Below are 21,637 nucleotides of genomic sequence, written 5' to 3'. Positions count from 1 at the left end.
GGCTGCCGTCGCTCAGGTCAAGCGGTGCGAGGCCGAGCACCCACGGGTGCCGCCTGCCACAGGGCGCGGGGGAAGCGCTTGCGCCCACAGCCCTTGTGCCCTGCCAGCCACGGCCTTTTCTCCCGTCCCACGCTACCACGAAACCCGTTCCGGCTTTCTGCTGCTGACTGGCCTTCAAGCGTGTACCTGGCTGAACCCACAGCGCAGGCAGAACCCCTCTGAGGAAGCGTTTCACCTTTGCTGAAAAAACACCAGTTCTCCTCACCAGCAGCAGGCAGCCAAGCCAGAGACGTTTCTTCCCGGCACAGGAAGAGCGTAACTTTGTGCTCGGTCTTGGGTCGTGATAACTTCAGACGATTCCACATCCCTCCCACCCCTCCGCCAGCCATGGTAGAGTGGGGTGGGTGCACAGACCCATCCCCTGGTTCGCAACCTGGCCTTTTAAGGCAGGTGACGTACAACACCCAAGGGATTTAAACCAACTTAACAGACTGCAAAATATAGCACCTGAGAAGCGATGTTCTGTGGTGACCTCTGGCAGAAGGTCAGAGCAAATGGCTGGGGACCATACCCTCCTCAGCCACAGCAGCTACACCCAAAGAGAAACAAGATTTTTCTTTAATGCAGCTCTGTTCATACTGCAGAACCTTACGACTGCAAGGGTAAAACTCCTAACAAAGCTCAACAGCCCCACACGTAGCATTTGCTTTCTAGTACGCATTTTCAGCGGATACACACAAGATCATTTTCTCTTCCAATAGAAAAAGCACAAAAAAGGTAACTGTATAGTGCCATATTTTCAAGGTTAGCACCGTGTTTCTGAGGATCACGAACACAGGAAAATCACGGGGACAAGCCATAATCAGGAGTCTGCTGTAGGATAAAAAGTTTTATCCACCAACAATGCTATAGATCAGCGTACATCAAAGTTGGAAAACCATCATCTACCTACCCGCTCTTGCATTCCTGGATGTCTGCATCTCTACAAAAACCCGAGGGGCGTTCCAATAGCACTGAAGATTTAAGGCTCAAGCATCATTGCTGCTAAAGCATTTAGACTATCTACAACAGCTTCCTTTAGTAAGTAATGTATTCATAATAGGCCATTTAAAATTAACAGAATACCATATCACTTTCAAGTTAGTTCACTGGAAATATGTTAATGGTAAACCCACCACAAAATGCTTCTTCCACAAAAGAATCCTTAAAAAGTAATTTCTCACTGAGAAAACTTCTCACAATAGCTCATCTGTCCTGGTGAGTGACAACACAGACCATAGTATTAAAAAAGTTAAATATGAATATGCTATGACTTATGAAATTAGGCAGAATAGCTTTCCTATAGAAAGAATAAGATATACTTCAAGAACATATACAAGGACTAGAAAATGTATCATTTATGGAGTCAGGATAGTAATCTGAACTCTAGATTTCTGTATGGAGACCATACAGAAGAAACAGGACTTGATAAAGGCATTAAACATACCTGGGTGCAAAGGCAGTCATGTGGTTACTTTGAAACCATCCTCAATGAATACACACCAGGAGATAACCTGTAAACTTGCTTCTTTTGAAAACTTCCAAAATTCTAGGTCTACAAACTCTGCACAGCAAAAGCTTCAAAGATGTTTAAGTACAGATGTCACAAACAACAGAAAAAATTATCAGAGGTAACAGAACAGAAGCATAAACATCCTTACATATTTAAAAAGCCTTCAGCCCCTAACATAAAAGTGTGTCTGTCTGAAACTTAAGAGCAGCTATAGGAAAAAAAGTGTCTGGAAACTAATTCACTGTGCTGGAACCTGAAGGCCATTTTGGGGAGCCATCTAGAGTAAATCCATCGTATGAAGTGTACCAGCCACTCTACTAAAAGATGTTGCCCCTTGAGCCCCAAACTGAAGAGCCTGTCAGCCTAAGAGCAGTTTGCCCCTCTGAAGGTAACTACCTTGTCCCACCATCCTTCGCCCCACCTGCATAAGTAACAGCTTCTAATGTTAAAGTCTTAGAAGATAGAGATTGGACAGAGGTTCAGCAAATCAAGGTCCCACATAAGCCTTATTTTTCTGCCCAAAAAAGCACCAGGTCATTCATTAACTCTTCATGAGATAGTTCACAACAGGTTAATGAGTCACTCTGGTTGGGGGCGCATAGGGGGTGTTCTGTTTGGGTTTTTTAACTTGCAATAATCTTTCAAAGCTTCAGCTAAATAGGCGGGAGAAGAGGACTTGCATTTTTTGCAAGCACCATCTTCGTGTTTCTACCTGCCAGACTTCAGTTGAATTCTAAGTGGGGGGTTGCATTCATGTACAAAAGTCTCCATGAAAACCTTCTTGCTTTTCCTACCAAAGGTACAAAATACTGTTTTTATTTAAGGTGTCTTTATGCATATCTCTCTGACTCGGTCTTCTCCTTCATCGGGGCCTTTGCTACAAGTGGGGAGAAGCGTATGTGCCAGCAGTACAATTATCTTTTTCAATACAGTAAATATATTGCTTTAGTGAAAGACTGGGAGGCATTTACTACGTAAACATTTTTTGTCAGCAAAGTCCAACAATCTCTCTCTCCCTCCCTTCCCCTCTCAAATATCCAACTCAAATGAGCGTTTTGTCCCCTGTCCGTGTCGTGTCCCCCCCCCCACCTTTTCACCTGGGAGCCCTTCTGGGCATCTCCTACAGGTAAGCACAGCTTGCCAAAAAAATAACTGAAACACTGAGGACCAGCCAGTCCTGGTGAGCTTAACAGATTACTTGACTGGAACACCATCTTGGAAGAAGTCACATCAAAAGATAAACAACATTTTGGAAAAAGCAGCAGTGAAAAAATTAGGGGTAACAGTAAGACAACTGAACATGAACTCCCCGTGGCTAAAACACACTGGTGTTTAAAACACAGGGGCTAAGCAGGTCATGAACATCTTGGGTAACTACGCAAAGAGATTCTGAGCAGAATCAGGGAGGCAATACGCAACTCTAGTGTGCACCTACCCTGGTAACCTATGCTGGGTCCAGTTTTGGGGTCCAAATGTACATTAAAAAAATTGGTCAAAATTAGAAATAGTTCAGTGTTTAACTCTGGAAAGCCTGCCTCAAGCTGAATTTCTTACTGTCTGGTAAGAAACAGGGATGGGGAGGAGGAGTGAGAATATCACTTTTTGCCATCTACTAACAAGAGCACACTGTTATAACTGTTTAATTGTACAAGTTTTGAAGGTCAGGGAAAAATAGTTTTGCAACATAGTGACAAAGTTAAGCCTTCTGTAAAAGAACCCAATGTTTTTTCCAGTGCATCTGGTACACTGGCTAATTAAATACAAGAATTTGCTTTTGCGTAAATTAAGACTATTGTATATAGATACCAATAACTCAGTGTAGAAACAGCAGGTTCTTGTGCTTTCTGAATCTCTGTATAGAATACTGTGTTTTAATTGTTCTTTGGTCAAAATGAACCAGAGCTGGAACTTGTCTGTATATTTCTATCTCCTGCAAGTCAACTTTTCCAGATAGAAGTAGCTTTTGAAGCAGTATTTTCTAGCTCACCTCAAAACATTAGAATACAAGACAATATTGCATAAGCATCTACTCAAACTGCAATTAGCAGAGAAACAATTCCCTGTCCTGCCTTTTTTTCTGAACTCCTAATTTATATAAAATAATTTGTCACACAGTTCCTTCAGGATGAAGGATCAGAGTCCATATACCTGTACTTCTTACTCCTAAATTTCAGGGGAGTCTGACATTTGTGCTCTCACCTGCCTGCAGGACCCCTGCTGAGCCAAGGACAGGTGTACTAGTCAGATGCCCCTGGCTGCCCAATTGCCTCAAAAGACAGCTAAGTATAAATTTACTACTTTAGCTTTAGTAATACTGGTTTGGGATTGCATAATTTTTCATGAAAGTGATTGCTACCACTGTTAGTATTTTGTAATGATGACTGGAAAGGGAATTTGAGTGTCCTTTTTAGGCTACCCTGCTTTCACTCCCAAGAGGTTCAATGAGCACCCTTGCAACACCGCACAGAGCTCTACACTAACATAACACACTTCCTCTTCAAACAGTTACAGAGCAAGTTTTAAATATGACTACAATCAATTGTTGGAAAGACAATCAGATTGTTGTAAATTGAAAAGCAGTTCAATACAACATTTAGGGAATTTTATTTAAGAATAAAGCATAACTAGAATATGAAACAAGCATTCAAAGTCAGAGAGAGAAGAAATTAAAGTGCTTTAGAGTAAATTAGAAACATTTTTCAAAGGTGTAGGAATACAACAAATACAATTGTGTGTGGTTTCTTTTCTTTAATGATGAACAAGTAAATTTGATGTCTTAAAATCGCATCTTAAACCTTGTTCACTCTACGGTTGATCTCAACATGACACATGTAACTCGCTTTCTAAACCAAGAGACTGTAATTATACTGGAAGAACAAAGGCTGAGGTAATTGCTGACTAGAAAACTTTGTTACAGAGTCACTTGACATCCCAGAAGTTTTCCCAATACTTGATACCATCTTGTTCAGGAGGCGACCAATTAAAAGACAAATTCGAGGAGCAAGGGAACAAAACTCATGTCCACGTTTCTTTTAATTTTACTCAGAAATATAAAAGTGCAAGTTCTGTAAATTAACAACATTTACAGTACATCACAATAAATATGCCACCTTGTGACATCTAAAAATGCTAGTTATTTATTTGAAATGAGTCATATTGAGATAAAAACTGCATCAACATCAACAAAAATACCTGACCCAGTAAAGACAGTCTTAACATATTAACTAGCAAGATGCATATTCCATTATTGCTATTAGACCATGCCTCCGAGTTCCAAAGTATAAAAACTTATCAGTTTACACAAAATACCATTGAAATTTTTCTCATCACAGGCACAATCTAACATAAAAAATAATTCTGACATTTACAATGTAGGAGATTCTCCTACGAAGTGAGGAAAAAAAAAAAATAACAGAAACAGATAGTTCTATTTCAGTGATGATTCGCTAAATCCACAGAAAAGCTGCAATTTGCACAGAGCTGAACTGTTATATGAATATATAGTGTCTTTCCATAACCATTCCTGGCCTGGTGAGAACAACAGGCCTTTTAGTAAATTTACTACAATTTGCTAGCTACCTCCAAGTATGTAGACCCTAGATATCCCAACACAAATCGCATGCAGGTGCTTTGTGTCCTGAACAGCCTAGTCTCACATTATATTTATGCAGTGTATTTAAAAGGAATTTTGTCAGTAACTGTACCGTTTCTAGCTCATTACCCAGAAGGGACTGTGTCTCTGATTGCAAAACATTAAAAGTCAGGTAGGACAAAATAAGATTTCAAGTACATTAAAGCCCATTTTTAAAATCATTATTTGAATTCTAAGTAATCACTATATATACAATATATTGTTTTCTAGTCAATACTTATTTGGATTGACCAAATAAGGTTGAACACTCACTTATGACTCAGTATTACTGTCAAAGTTGAATAAAAAACCCAGTGTACTATCTGTAACACACCTAGATTATAGAAAAATAAAACTGCTTTTTTAAGAGTTAAGAGTCTCTCATCTCCTTCAGGAACTGCAACGGAAGTGTTTAACTGCTCTAGGAATGCCTTTCATAGCAGGAACTGTGTATTTCTAGAGAGAAATAGAAGTGTCTCAACCGTTTCATTTGGCCTACCAAATAGGCTATTACTTTTCTCCTCCATATCAGTCTTGCTTTAGATGCAACCTCAAAAGCAAATCAATGAAGGTTAGGTGTGGGCAAGGTCTAAAACTTTGGCAACATATTTACAAAAAGGTAAGAAAAAAAAAAAAGTAAGCTAAGGAACTGTTTAAGGCAACCTGACCAAAGTAAAGATAAGGCTTTTGGATCACTATTTCCAAGGATATCCAGTTTTCTTAGCTTTCCAAAGTAACATCAACTAACTTTCTGGTCAGATTTCCATTCATAAGCTTCTTTAAAAAAATATTTACCTTCCTAGAATATGATATTAACTGAATATAAAACATAAGGAGATACTACATATTACAGACAAAAGTAAAAAAAAAAAGCTACAGATGAGCACACAGATGGCCAAGTATCAAAAATTCTATGGTCATAATAGAAGTTGTAAGCTCTCCGAGGTATTTCAATATCTTAACACCACAGGTTTGGAATACCATATCGAGACTTAGGATATCGTAGTATTGGTATAATTACCAAAGTAGATTTTTGGTTTTGTGTTTTGTTTGGTTGGGTTTTTCAACACCTTTAAAGGTCACTGCTCTAAAGACTCAGCAGTTTGAGTATAAAATATGTAAAATTACTGTATCTGGCATATGTATTTTAACATAAAGTTCACAATATTAAGAGCAGAAATAAGAACTGCCCACACTGTAATTGTATGTCAAACAAAGGAAGTATTTGGCTGGAATGTTCCAGAAGCAGAGATCCTAACTATTGACATAATTTATATCACAAGTGTGAGCTGGGTTGGGAGGGAAGGAATGAAGAATGGAAGGAGATGTGAGGTTTAAAATTCACACATTAGTCATCATGAAGTCACTGACATAAGCCACTGAAATTTAGTAAGATCTGCTTTTCGCAGCTCAACTGTTTTTCTCCTCCCGTGCACTGGCTAATGCTTGAAGAAAAAAAAGTGTTCTGACTATTCCCAACTTCAACATTTACAGTGATTACTTTTATTGTATTATTCTAATCAAAACAGAAGTGCTCCCCTTGTCATATTTTAGATCTAGATCTATTTTAAAAGGTAAAAATCACACCTGCCAATATTGTTGAAGTAAATCATGTGTGCTTATTTAGGCTTATCCACAGTTACAAGCAATTGTCTTCAGCTTGGTTTAAACAGAATAAAAACTGAAGAGTTAAAAAACACAAGGTCACTTAACCTTCTTCCTGGTTGATTTACTTTTAGTTACAATTGTAATGTTTACTAAGCCATACCAACTCTGACCATACTAGGAAAGTGTCTCTGGCACAAGTGGTTTTTCAGAAGAAAAGCTGGTCTTCCCAACAGCTCTTTCTTCTGCTTCATCTTAAAGTGCAGAAACTGTGGGAAAGGACAACAAGACCTCCTGTCTGTCACTGTGGAACTACCTCCCTTAGAGAGGCTAAGGCTGCATGTATGCGGACGTGCAATCTGTTCTCAAAGTCATAGCCACTAAATTCCTCCTGGGAGAAAAAAAAAAAAAAAAAAAAGCAAGCATGTAACTATTAGCCTCCTTCACTTTATGATATGAAGATAATTTTACTACTAATGCTTAAGAAGTCATGTTACAAAACAGACAGAAGAGAAGAGGTGAACTGGAGATTCATTGCATGTTGCAATATCCCCGCGTTAGCCAAAGTAACAGAATTATTACAGAAAATCCATGTTCGTGAAGACTGCAGAAAGCTTTCATTTCCAACATGCTGTTTGGATCCCATGTAGTTGGAACAGCACCTAGGAATTTCTGCAAGTCCAAAAGCTCTAGAAAATCCCCACATGCCCAAGGCAGGAACCAATTGGAACAGACAAGGAGTGGAGAGCTGTCATTTTCAAACTTTCTGCAGCCAAATCTTAGTTGAAACACCTGGCAAGGTTCTAACACTTCACTAATGTGATTTCTGTGCTACGACTGACATAGAAATACACATCTATGTAAAATACATGAATGTGTATCATATACATTAATGTCTATCTACATGATAAAGTTGTAGATTATAGGTAAGGGACACTGACACTTAACATCCACCCCCCCGGCCCCAAACCCCCCAAAACACCACCTCTCAAGTGCCCTCATCTCAGAAAGATAAATTTAAAAGTGTCTTAGTTTTTACCTTGGCTTGGAGAAGTAAGGTTTTGCCTCTTGGCACAGTCTACAAAAAGACAAACATTGCATTAGAAATGCATTGCAAACGTTACAGAAAATATCTTAAGTATATGGCCTGGTCAGTCCAGAATAGCATCTCTATCTTGAAAACAAGATACTGAGGAGACAAAAACCTCTCAGATTAGGAAACTATAAACACAAATGAGGCACCCAAGAAATGCAGTATTACATATTTCTGGTCCTCTACAGAAAAGGAGAAATTACAGCTCTAAATGCAAGTTGCAACTGATGATGGTGAGCTACAACAATGCTCAGGGAAACAAATGAGGCTACAGATAAATGACTTAATTGATCAATAGAGTAATTTTTGTTTCTTAACCAAAGTTTAAGCCATTTATTTACAAAACAAGTTACAGGATTTTAAGCATTTAAAGTTGTTTCAGAAACCTCAATTTCAAACTCTTAAGGAAAAATATATGTATTTGCAGATTAATATTTACTACTGAAAAGCTTATGTTTTATTTCTTATCATACAGTACATTTTTATTTTAAGCCTCACAAATAAATAATCAACTGCCTTATAAGTAGATGGAAAAAATAATTTTTCTTATTAAAATATATGAATATGAACATATGTATTTATATTGGTTAAATTACATTCAGTGTCTAAAAGAGCTACAAAAAAATCTGTAAACTTCTTGACGTAACCATATTAAAAACCTAAAGAACTTGATAAGAACTAAGTTTACAATAACAAAGATGATTCAGATGACGTGATAAATCAAATATGTAATTATGAGTAATTTTAAAGTAAATTTAATAACAGTATGTTTTTTATACTAACACGCATATTCATATCTGTATCTGTTGCTCAGGTCTTTAATAAGCTCAGCCTCTCAGGCAAATGTGATTTATAAAACCCTATTCCCTTCTCTTTCTTAATCATTATAGAGCTCTTGCATGACACCTCACCTAGTAAATGGAATTTTCTATAAACAGCATCCACTCGCCTCTAATTCTAGCTCTTGCTTTTCCCCACCCCGTCCCACTTTATTCAAGTCAAGCATCATTTACCTCCCTAATTGTCCGAGTGCCACCAGAGGGAGTTTCCTGCATGTCCTTCATATACTAAGCGCTACCATAGCTTCTCAGTACAGCTACAAGCGGAGGCTTGTTCAGTCCTCAAACACCCCACATGAAGCACGTTCAGTTACTATGTGCACATACTACACATAAAGCAGGAACGAAGGAGTGCTCCCACATTCTCAAAATCTTCAGACAACTTCACTACCCACCACGCTTTTTTTTTTTAAGAGACACCTGACATGATCAAATTTAAATATGAACGTGGAAAAAAGGGCAGCAAGAACATTACTGGACTCAGACCTCCCTACCAGGCTTCAAGGCCCAGTTCTAAGTCATAGGGCAGCAGGGTTTTCAAAATAAAACTATTATTTTAAAAAGCATTTTCTCTAGTCTTGTCCTTTGTCATGATAATAATTTTTATTGAAAGATTTTCCTTCCTTCTTTAATGGATAGGTTCAGCTCAGATGACTAAATCTGACAAGATTAAAAACAACTGAAAACAGATTCTTAAGAATATGAGATACTATTAGCCCAACTACTTTATACACTACATACAATGATGTGGGGGTTCAAGTCACTACCTTGTAACCGCTTCCCCCTAACATGCAATCTGATTCAGGAAGTACTACATAAAGCAGCACAGACTCCAAATAGTGAGTGGTGTTACATGTTTGAGGAGGGAAAAAGCACCAGGAGTAGTGCAGAAGTTGCCCTAGTTTAAGATACTCTGGGCTCCCTAGGAGGCAGGGTATGTGCAAAGACCCGAACGATCAAATGTATCATCAACCAAGCCATTGGGACAGTCTGAAAGCCAGGTGAATTATTTTCATCATCCTGAACAACGACAACCTCACTACACATCAGAGTGAATGCTAAAACGCCAACACATACAGCTTCACAGGAATTTAAATGACTGAAATCACTTTACTTATATATTCCCTGCAATGAAATAGTACAATAGTATGCGTGCCCTCAGTCCAGCTAGGTTTCCAAGATGCACTGATGTGTGAGGTTAGGAAGATATCTGTCCTAAGAGTGGGGATAAATAATCCCAACGTAAAAAGACTTTTGACAAATACCATATAGTTCCAAATATAAGTTTGATCCCGAGAACATGGAGCTATTTTAGAAAGGCATCAAATTCTATTTGGAAAGGATAACTACAGGTAATCTTTGATCTTGAACAGCATCCAACAGGAAATTAAATATGTAAGAAAAGGATCCTAGGCATTCACCACACTAAATACCACCTGCAGACAACAATTCCCTGCCTACCCAAGGCATTCGTGTCAGGCCTCTGCTGTCACCAGCAGCAGGAACACTAAGGCAAGTGAAGGGGGAGAGGTCTTTGCGTCTTGAGGGATGATAGAAGTATTTGCATATGCCAGTATTTAAATATACTGTTTCTGTAAGTATGAAAAAATGGGCATCATGGCATGATCAGAAAGGTGGAAAGTAAATTCTTTGCGGGGGCTTTTTAGCATAAAGTACTAAATAATAATCAAAACAACGTGGTGCTACACTCATCAAAATTCTTGCTTTACTGCTTGCTGTAGGTTTGCAGACATGTTTGTTTTACTGCTAATGAAAGACACCACTAATGGTCAGGAATGTAACAACTGCCCTGAAGAATCCCAGAGAGTCTCAGGCTCTGGTTTTTATGTAAAAATAAAATCCAGTAACAACAAAACAAGTCACTGCAGTGTTAACTGACAGATACTCTAAGCTCCTCAGAATCTCCTTATAGCTCTTGATACTGAAAAATAAAGATGTTACCTAAAACACACTGCATTTCTTGGTTTGCAAAAAATGAAAGTAGTAAGTTTCTTTATGGTAGGTATAAATCACATTTTTAAAACTTTACATACATTATCACCTATAAACTTTGATTCATTGTTTGTATAGCGATATGTTGACTCCCCATCATAATTTTCAGAGTTTAAAAATAGGTTATGCTATTACCTCTGGGTTGTCTAAAAGAAGACAGCCAAGTTCATAGCAAGCATATGGCTGGACGTATAAGTTGTTTTGACGGCACAGTTCATCTTTAGCAGCTCGCTGAAAGAACTATAAAAATTAAGGAAAAAGAAAAAAAAGATTGCAGTCATACAATAAAATTGACTGATACTTAAAAAAATCCAGAAGCACCATTCAACTTTAAGCACTAGAAATTAGCCCAAAGCTAAAATGAGAATACATTAAAAATTTCCAGTGGTAAAGATTCTTTAAGCAAGGACCCAGACATTTTTACCAACACTGCCGTATCAAAGCAAAATTATTTGCTTGGATTTTTACAAAGTAATATATTGACTGTTTCAAGAGTTTCCCACCTTCATACTGAAAAAATATTAGATCTAACATGGAACTTTAACATCAGAAGTTAAGCACCCAGATTATTTAACATACACTTGAGAGAAGTTGCAGGGGTGGGGTGGGGGTGGGGAAGAGAGGAAAAGCCAGCATCAGCTCCCTTGTTGCTTTTGTGAATTGCATTCTATTTGGGGGAGGAAAAAAAAGTTGTGCCTACAGATCAAAGCCTGGAGCAGTGGTAAAATTATTCTTTGGTATGTGCTCTCAGTGTCTAATAGGTCTAGAGGAGAAGCGGCAAACCTATGTCTTGGTAAGGTCAATATCCAAGTTATTTTGTTTTTTAAAGTTGAACTTTCTTTGTTGGACAAAGTAAATCCAGCAGAGCAAGAACTTTCCTGTGCTTTTTCCCAGCTTTCCCTCAACTCTTGCTCCTACAAGCTACTGTAGCTGCCATGTTCGTTCAACATAACCAATTACTTTTACAACACAGAATGTGATGAAGATATGCTAAACCACAAGATTTGAAAAGAACCTGACATACTCCGTTGATCATTCTGTTTCGTGAGTTCCAACAGCACTGAAAACTAATGGCTTGCTTAGCACTCTTACTCAACAATATTTACTGTTTAACAGAATAGCTCATAAAATTAATGGTGTAAATTACCATTTAACAACTTACCTGAACAGCATCTTCAGAATTTCCTAAGCATTTGTGTATGGCACCAAGAAGCAAATTCCTCAAACCAACAGCTGATGAATCATCAACATCCTGACAAGCTTAATGAAAAGATTCCGGTAAACAAACAAGATGGATTGAAATCCTTCCTTAGACAAGAATTGTGGTCTATGCTGACTTTTAGTCTGATGATTAAATTTAACCAGAAAAAGGAGATGCTAGTAACACTTATATAAATCAAAGTTGGTTTCTTTTAAATACAACACGCAGTTAGTGTGTTCTTGTAAGGAGAATCCTTTTCTCTACTGGTCTTTGAAATATCCACTAAAAGGTAAAGTTAAGAAACAATCATCTCCTTCTGGTGTTATGGGAAACTGGTTTGTCCCAGATATTGAAAGAAAAAATACATAGTCCAAGTTGCAAGGAGCACAGGGCAAGCAGTTCAGACAAAGCTAATTTGTTCTGAACTGAAGCCAAGTGACAGACACACAAAAATCTGTACTGGACTTAAAAGCCCAGACTAGTATATTTTGGCATCACAATTCTCAATGCTGATCAGAGGATAATGCTTATTTGCCAGACCTTAGCTGGTCCACAATCCAGGGACAGACTGTGCCTCAGCTGAGTAGTGCCCTGTTTCCAGGAAGAATTGAATCACGCTGCACATAACTGTCTCTAGATGCATCAGGCTCCATTTTGATCAAGCTTATTAGCGCCAGCTCTGTTAAATCAAGGCTAGTTCCATGAGGAGCCATTTGCACTTGTCTGCACTGTTGCTTCCAGAAAGTCCAGGATACAGGGAGGCCCGCAGGGCTTTTAATCCCTTCAAAAGGAGCCGAACTGCTGTGCCTGGAGCAGCAGAGCTCCTTTAACTTCACACTCTGCCTCACCTCATAAACCCTGCCAGACCTTAACTAGCTCTGCATTCACAACAGAGTTAAGCCACAACCCAGATAAGCCACCTACGAATAACTAAGAGTTAGCTGCATGAAGTATTTGGACACTACACAATACACAAGGCTGTCAACTCTCGCTTGTATCCCAAGTCTCAAGTTACTTGGCATTTTACTTAGAGATACATGTGGATACAAATTAATTCTTTTAAGTCAGCTTCTAGCCCTGAGGAAAAGGCTGGAAACTTGCCCCAGCAAATTATACTCCAATTGTTCAAGAGAAGAGGAAGAAGGGGAAAAAAAAAATTTAAAAAAAAAAATCCCCTATCATCTAATCATTCTTGATGCACATATAAGGCACAGCGATAACACTCTCATTGTGCAGAAAATCTTCAACCGGGGATTGCTGATGCAGACACATCTGTCAGTGTCATATTTACAAGAAGCGTATCTCTGAATTTTAATCTATACTGCTATTTCACATTAAAATGTGAACCACTGGCTAGAAGCTTATACAAGGAAGATCTGCACTGCTTCTGAGCATGCAGGAGAGAAGTACATACTCTTCACAACCTCTAAAGCTGATTGTTCCGAAGGCGAATGGCAGAAAAATAATCCTGAAATTTATTTTTATATAAGTAAATCTAATTTTAAAGCCTTCCCAATTACCTTTGGGACTAGAAAACTAGGGATCTGAATGTAACCCACTGCCATCACGCAATTTAAATGGACAAATTGTCTTCAATTAAAAACAGAACAAAACCCCACAACTACTCCTGACTCTTGCCTTCAAGACTGGTAGTTTTCTAGCTTAACATAAAAATCATGTACAATCCCAAAAATTTCACAATTTGAAAAAAGGAAGTATCTCAGTGGCAGACATTTTTTGTTTTATTTTCTAACTGAGCAGGTAATAACTTGAAACCATTTGCAGAATGCAAACAAGACTGATGGCTGGATGGAGGGAGGAGTACTGAAAACTTCATGATAAACACTGCTACCATAAACTTCATGTGACAGACATCCAAAGACAACTGGTGACTTAGAGGCAACCATGAAATGCTCCTTTCACCAGTAAGATGGACCCAGCAGCCAAGATAAACAGAACCCTTATGTCATAGATAACCTCACAAGCTACATATTTCCTCTTAGAAGAAAACTGACATGCAGAAATGAATTGGTAGTTTTATTTTTTTATTTTGTAGCTAGGTTTAAATGAGTTAAATTTTGCTTGGTGACTTGGAACAATAACTACCATGCTATTGTTTCATTTTAAACAATGGGCATATGCAACTGATTAAAAAACAACTATATGCAGCAAGCTTTTAAACTTCTCCCAAAAACCTATAAGAATGGTAAAAATTAAGCATTAAGCTGAGTCTTAATGGGTCATTATTCTTTTGTTACTCAAACTGTTTTGCTATGACACATACACACAGGTTTAAATTTTCACACTGCAACAATCAGCTACTTCACAGAAGAAAATTATACACCTCATTGAAAAATAAATAAATAAATCAAGAAACCATGTTATACCTTGGCTCATATGCTGTAAGTTTGAAAGGGAACAGTTTGGAAGGGCTTTCCATAAGTACAATACTTCAATGGATGCCAGGACACAGAGCTCTTTGGTCGGCATTTGTTTTCTAAATCTATCTGCCTGCAAAGTGGGGAGAAAGAGGGAAGGGAGATCTGTCATCTGTCCTTTTATAGGGAACATAATATTCACAAACAGAAATTCTAAAGGTTCCATGAAAGCATTCAACAATTTTATGAAAATAAAAGTTGGTAATAACTGAGCTTTAAAGACTTTAAGACTAAAAAGCAAAATCTTTCAATTAATTTAAGGGCTTACATATTGATCAAAATTAAAGCTTCCTTGTATGCAGCCTGATTTGTTTTACTGTATTTCACAATCCCAAGTACACACTGACTGGATGCTGAAACTGTAACATCTGCAAGATCATCACTTGGGAGATAAATCCTGGACAATTCCTAGCTTTCAAAAAGAACTGAGGCTTTGACAAACAAGACAAGATAAAAAGGAGTAGAAAGGCAAAGCTAGAAGGAAAATTACCAAAGCAACTACACTATCGTGCATTTTTATCTTTAATAATTACTTTAGTTGTAAAGTGAATAGCTAATTCATGTTTCCTTTGCTAGGTCCTTAAAATACATGACACTTGTTTTTCCACCTGAATCCTTCCCACTAATTCTACAGAAGCAACACAGCAGAAAACAGATACATCCTTCAAAAAATAAATACTGGTAAAGAATCAAACAAAATTACCAAGTCTAATTTACTGTACTGAAACAAGTCAGCCTATACTAAGCCAAACCTTTTTCACTGAAAATTGTTCAATCTGATTGTTTTTTCTTTTGAAAAGCTTCTGAACTTCCTTGAAAACATTCTGAGCACCGTTGACATCACCAGTGGCTCCTTGACACACTGCAAGGACACAGAAACAAAAATGTTTTAACACTGCTGGGATATGGAAAAGGAAAAATTAAGATTAGGTATCATATGGTCACAGGAAAAAAAAAAAAAAAAAACCAAAAAACAAACCACACTTCCAGAAAGGATCTAGACTGGGGATTTGACAAACATGCAAATCCCAACTCTCCCAGATACCCTCTGTGATCATTAACAAGTCAGTACCTCTTTTCGTACTCACTGAAGAAACTAATACCACCCAATCTCTACGAATTTATTCATTAAATCTTTGCAATACACTGTTATACGACCTGTCACCACACTGGCAATCATAATTGTATCTAAATCTAGAAGGAGAGGGGGGGAGAGAGGAGAGAGGAATTACTTAGGCACATGCATGCGTGCATGCAAGCATACATTACATAAACAAAGTTATGTAAGTCAAGTCTGGCATAAAGCAGCATAAGCAGCAGGCAGTGTGTGCACTAGTAAGTTACCCAAAACAAAACAGTGCCAAAACCTTATTACATCACTGATTTACCACTTACCCAACACATTGAATATACTCACCTGCTGTTAAATAAGCATAGTAGCACTGGGACCACCTGGATTCATTTTTAAGCCTTTCAAAGGATTCAAACGCATCTTTGAAATTCATCTCTATCATGCTGCACCAACCTAAAACCAAGACTAATTTAACTTCAGAGAAAGCACAGTAATTCAAATTTGGTGCGAAAATTACTGAAACACACAGTCTGCTATGACAGCTGGAGTTAGTTTAACAATTATACCAATAACTGGAAAAGTTAAAAACAAATCAATGACATACATTTAAAGCCTGGTTTAAATTTACTGGGAAGCGTTGAATTATTCCATACAAAACAATGAATCCACTTCAGGGCAACAACAAATCTATACAGACACCAAAAGCTCTCTTTTTAAATTTTATTTAAATACTACATTTTGTAGGATGCTGAAACTTACAAAGCTACTTGCTCCCTTATTCTTGCCCACAGTGACAAGATCCCTTAACGAGACACATTTGAAGCTTGAAGCAACATATCTTCTCCCCTCTAAAGACTTGTATGCCAGTTAAGAACATATAGCATATATTGCTATTGATAAAAGGAAATTAACATGAAATATAGGTCCTGCAAACCGTGAAGCTTCACTAGACCAATTAGTTTTTGGCACAGAAATGGTGATTCCACAGACAAATCCGATTAATTAATTTCTCATTTTAAATAATGTTCTGTAGGTGAACAGTTTGCCCTTGATTCTACAGTCTGCTCTCTGATTTTGCATCACCTTTCAGAAAACTAAAATTATGTATTTTCAGAAAACTAAAATTATGAAAAATTGTTGAGTTCTACTCGCCCACACAAGAAGACAGGATTATTACCATAATCCAAGACAAAGGCCAGTATTCTAAAATCTTTTTTAAAAATCCTAATAAAAATAATCCAGTTTGTTTATTGAAATTGCTAGTCTAAACTTAAAAGTGAGCTATTTATAGTATAAACATATCCAACTTACCTATTTCATATAAGCAGACATGTTGAATCTCCCTTTGGTCTGTTGCAAGTTCCAAAGCAGTATGAAATGAGGTCAAGGCACTATTGATTTGACACTAACAAAAGTGAAAGGAAAAAAAAAATTGCAATGTCTGAAATTTGAAATTTGTTGGATAATTTTATTTCAATAAAGAAAACATTCAGATTTCTGTTAATAGGTATTTTAAAATAACTATATGGTTAAAAAAAGCCTCTTACAGATTGCAGCCTCTGGTTTGATTAGATGAAAGAGGTACAACATCCCATTGAGAGGAAAACCTCAAAATTCATTTCAGACTCTAGATTATTTTAAGTGACCTAAAACCCAGCAGAGACCTAACAGTTTGATGGAGAAGTGCTAATATTAATTCAATATACCAGCTCCACACTCCAATTCCTTTGGCTGTCTTCCCTCCTCCCAGCTCTCTCGACTTCATCACTTTTGAATGCAAGTATGGGCAAATTGTGACAAAGCCTTTATTTACAATGATAAACGAGCATCTTGAAGAGTCCCATAGTGAACAGATTTTTTTATTTCATATTCATGATATGAAACATAATAAAAAAGCCAAATTATAAGAGACAAGGGAAGTAAGAATCACTAATATAAAGCAACTGAGATTTATATTTAAATGAAACTTTAAAAACAAGAATGCAAAGCATTTGCTTGCAAGGTACTAACAATCAGTTCCACCACGTGCAACAGTAAGAATTAAAACATATGGTAAGGAACTTGCACTCTACAAGTCACATAAAAAGAGAAACGTAGAACACTACAGAGTTAAAAAAGGGGGGAGGGGGATAGTAGAGGAGTTTAATAATGTAGTAACGATCACCAGTAACATACAGACAGTTCAGATCATCTCTCAACCTTAAAAATCAGTGGCTGTATTCCTTCTGTATGCTATTAAGTCCAAAATTAATTCGTTTTGTGCAGTAAGCTTTTGAGTAATCTCATTTCTACTCTTATTAGTCATTTCACCTTTAAAAGTCATACATTTTTAGCATCTGACAATAAAGTTTAGCTTTCTGCAAAATAGGAGTATCTTTAAAGTTTAATTTAATTTATTTTGAACTATTTCACCTTTTTCCACATCCCTCAAATAACAACTTTAAGCAACAGTTAATAGAGGATTCATAAATGCTATATGGTATGTAAGAAGATAAAAAGGCACGAGATAAAAACGCATTTTGATAAAATCATTAGTTACCAACAGCTTAGCAAAAAGAGGCTGACAGCTTTGTAAGACCTAGAAAGACAGTTCTTTTGACTACCTTAATTTCTAGTTTTCCCCATCTAGGATGGGACTTCTCTGCAACAATCATCATAGAGGGGGGGATGCAAATCAACATTTAATTAGTTTTATACGCAGACACACAATATATCCCAATATGGCCTATACCTGCTTGAATAGCATTCCTATATTTATTCTCACAAACAATTATAATAATTTATACAGCAGAAGAATCTTTAAGCCACTCTCTGCTGGCTAACCATGTAAGTGAAAAAAACCCTTGAAAAAGCAAACCTGTCATCTACACAAGCATTACTGAATTAAAAAAATTCCTGCAAAAAATCTGCAGCGTTGTATCTTAAGACCACACACACAGAGAGCTCTAAAGTGATTTTATTAGATTTTCTTCTTTGTCTCATCAGGGAAAACTGTTTTAGTTGCTAAGGAACAATTTAACCGTAAATCATACATATTGCATCAAGACAGCACAACGGCCAGCAAAGGGATCCACAGCGGTACCAATATAAACACTGTACACTTTAGAAAATAAAATGGTGATTAGACTAAGATGCTTGTTGGCATGACAGAAGAATATACTACACAGAAAGACAGGTCAGTTATGTTTGCCCTCAAAATTACCAGGGAGCCTGAGCAACATACGCATTTTTTACTTTTGTAGCAGCACATTCTCTCCACTACACGTTACTCCACTAATGCTGCATCACCCCAACACTTACTTTCCCAGAAGTCGTGTAGGAGCCCCATCTTGCAGAAAAAAATAACGTAAAGTAATGTTGGCTTAAAACTTTACCTTTGTGCTAAGAAGTTCAGAAGTTCACTAAATCTATGTTTTGAATGCTTCTGAGGAAAATGAAAAAAAACCCACCACCAAACCTAAATATTTAGTCCTCTGTGAAGATACTTTGCCATCTAAAAACATAAAAAACTTAAACATTTAAAAATATAAATCACTTATATTTAAAAATATAAATCACTTATATTTAAAAATATAAATCACTTATATTTAAAAATATAAATCACTTATATTTAAAAATATAAATCACTTAGGGCATGTTATTCTACACAATGACTAATGGCAATTACATCACTGTCTGCAATGCTATATACCAGCCTGGGGCAGCACATGAAATACTAACCACCTGGTAATGTACAAGTGCAGTTAGCTGAATATTCAGTCTTCTATAATCCATTTCTCTGTCTAGATCTCTCAAGTGTTTTGACATCTGCCTAAGTTTTCCTTAAGCATCAAGCTCAATAAGTATGTTTCAGAGACATTCCTTGATAATTAAAGTTTCCATCACCTCCAGGGATTGTGACAACATGCTGTTAGAATATGAGTATTTACTAATGGAATATGAATTTCTACTCTTGGTGTTAATTCTTAAAATAAATTAATTACTATCCGTTTACTGTTTCAGAGAATAAACAAAAAGAATTATAAAGTCCCAAGAGTCTACAAGTATGACATCATGGCTGACACTTGAAATTGGTGTTCTTGAGATTTAAAAAAATATATACACACACACACACACACGTAATTCCTTCAACAGACATCACTCATACCTCTCTTGGACATAATACAAAGACAAAAAAGATTAATCCATAAAATGTGTAATATACAGAACTACATAACTATGAAGAGGATTATCAAAGCTAATATGAGAACCACGATCTTACATTTCTGGACTTCAAATTAAAACCAAAACCACCTCAACTCACCAACTAAGCATCTACAGAGCTTCCCAAGCCAAGGCAGCTTCCCAAGCCAACACACGTTTCCCCACAGAGTTGTTACGAAATCTCAGGACACTTTCCCTCTCCCAGGACCTCTCTATTCTCTAGCAACACTATGAATTTGTAAAGCTTTTAAGAAGTCATGCTCATAATTAAGGGAAAACCAGCAAACAGTATCTAAAAGGGGACAATTTACACTGGAGGACACTACACAAAAATTTCAAAGCCTGTATTTTCTATTCCTTAACACCCTCCCCCCATTCTTCCCTAGACATGTCACAAAATCAACAGAGTAAAACTAGGATTCTGTATTTTATAGCCTAGAACAAGTAACTAGGGAGGCCAGCACAATTCCTGAAAATAAACCTTGACATTACGCAAGCTCTGAAAACTTCTTAAGACAACATTGTGACTTTATTCCATAAAATTCATTTAAAACTTTTCAATGATTACTACTATTGCCCTTGGTCTACTTTTTCATGCCACACCCTCCCACCCCTAAATAAAAATGATACCACTGATACAAAGATGCCTCCAAAACCTAACTAAAAAAGCAAGGGTACTTGTCAGCATTACATTTAAGCCCACAATTCCACTGCACATTTTCACCAGCCTGCACAGCAAACACACTGTAGCACACCTCAGTGGTGTTTTGCCCATCAGCTGGAATATTTGGTACTTTTTCCTTCAGATTCTTAACACACACCTATACCAACTGAAGTCTATAGAACAAGTCTCAGAACCCATGTTTTTTTGTCCCAACCCAGAGATTTCTTGTTGTTTATATGTACACACCCAGTGTCTGCTCCCAATGAAAGAGAAGGATTCTTGCCCAGTTCATAATTTTGTCAAATATTTTATTTTTGCTTTATACCCTTACCACTCTCCAAATGAAGCTATCAATCTATTTAACTATTTCTGAGCAGGGCGATTTGTACTATTTAAAAAAGCAGATGGGAGATTTTTAAAAAATGTTGCCAATTAGGAAAAAAGAAAAAAAAAAGAGAAAGCAAAATTACAAGTTGAAAAGCAGAAATATGGAAATTTCAGAACACCACCTTTTACTCTGCCCTCTCCCATGCTACCACCATGCCCATCTTTCACTACTGGCCACAATACCACACTTGAACAGTTTAAGTCACAATTTCAAAAGTAAATTGGTATTTATTAACATAATTATAATATTAGACAATACACATTTAGCAAATGGATGGCACAACAATATTTTCACAGTAATAAGAAAGGCCCAAGGGTATACAGCCGGGAACTCTGCATTTCAGACCAGTGAGTTTCAGCAGCTATTAATACTAATTACATTTTTAAGTACCCTTTAGGCACAAGTATAAAACATTATTCTCGCTTGTTTTCAGTAGCTTAAGCTTCCATGAAAAATCATTATCAGCTTTAACGGAAAGTATTTCAAAAGATAGAAATAGTCAAACATTCACAAAGAAATACTTGTGAGGCTGGAATACATACCATACAATCACAAGTCAAGCACAGCAATAGTTATGTCCATAAAAACAGTCTTAAGTGAATTATGTAAAAGTCAGGAAAAATGCTACTTTTAATGCGCAGTCTCTTAACCTACTCTTTTTTTTCAAAGAGACATTTGATCAGCCTGTCAGTGCAACCTTTAACTTCCTGGTGCACTTTCTTTCCATCCTTCCCAGATCATCCTCCTCTCCTTTCCCTTAACTCATTCATTTAATGGTCTCCAAACGCTTTCAGACTTCATTTCTCAAAAATGTGAATCTGGGATAAAAGCTGAAAGATAATTTGGTCCACATTTGTAGTACTTGTAAGGCTACTTCTTAGAAAACCAAAGTCTGTGAAGGCTTTTATTGACTAATATTCATACAAGCTTTTTGGCGC

The 21,637-nt window shown here is 37.0% G+C and overlaps 1 protein-coding gene across 2 annotated transcripts in view; it reads right to left on the bottom strand.

Annotated features, from left to right (window-relative positions):
• Positions 1 to 4,567: 4,567 nt before the first annotated feature.
• TTC39C (tetratricopeptide repeat domain 39C) overlaps positions 4,568 to 21,637 on the bottom strand; it is a 39,057-nt gene continuing 21,987 nt past the window's right edge. The window contains exons 7-14 of one of the 2 annotated variants that reach the window (XM_069779179.1): positions 16,756 to 16,849; positions 15,790 to 15,909; positions 15,125 to 15,234; positions 14,322 to 14,445; positions 11,896 to 11,993; positions 10,869 to 10,973; positions 7,828 to 7,866; positions 4,568 to 7,179 (exon numbers count right to left, since the gene is read on the bottom strand). In XM_069779179.1, the coding sequence (XP_069635280.1) occupies positions 7,090 to 7,179; positions 7,828 to 7,866; positions 10,869 to 10,973; positions 11,896 to 11,993; positions 14,322 to 14,445; positions 15,125 to 15,234; positions 15,790 to 15,909; positions 16,756 to 16,849 (780 nt within the window). In that variant the 3' untranslated portion in view covers positions 4,568 to 7,089. The remainder of the gene's footprint in view (positions 7,180 to 7,827; positions 7,867 to 10,868; positions 10,974 to 11,895; positions 11,994 to 14,321; positions 14,446 to 15,124; positions 15,235 to 15,789; positions 15,910 to 16,755; positions 16,850 to 21,637) is intronic. The other variant, XM_069779180.1, reaches the window with a different exon arrangement.

Source organism: Haliaeetus albicilla, chromosome 3 (genome assembly GCF_947461875.1).
Source record: "Haliaeetus albicilla chromosome 3, bHalAlb1.1, whole genome shotgun sequence".
Lineage (NCBI taxonomy): Eukaryota > Metazoa > Chordata > Aves > Accipitriformes > Accipitridae > Haliaeetus > Haliaeetus albicilla.
Note: the sequence above shows the minus strand (reverse complement) of the source record. Positions and strands in the feature narration are given on the sequence as shown.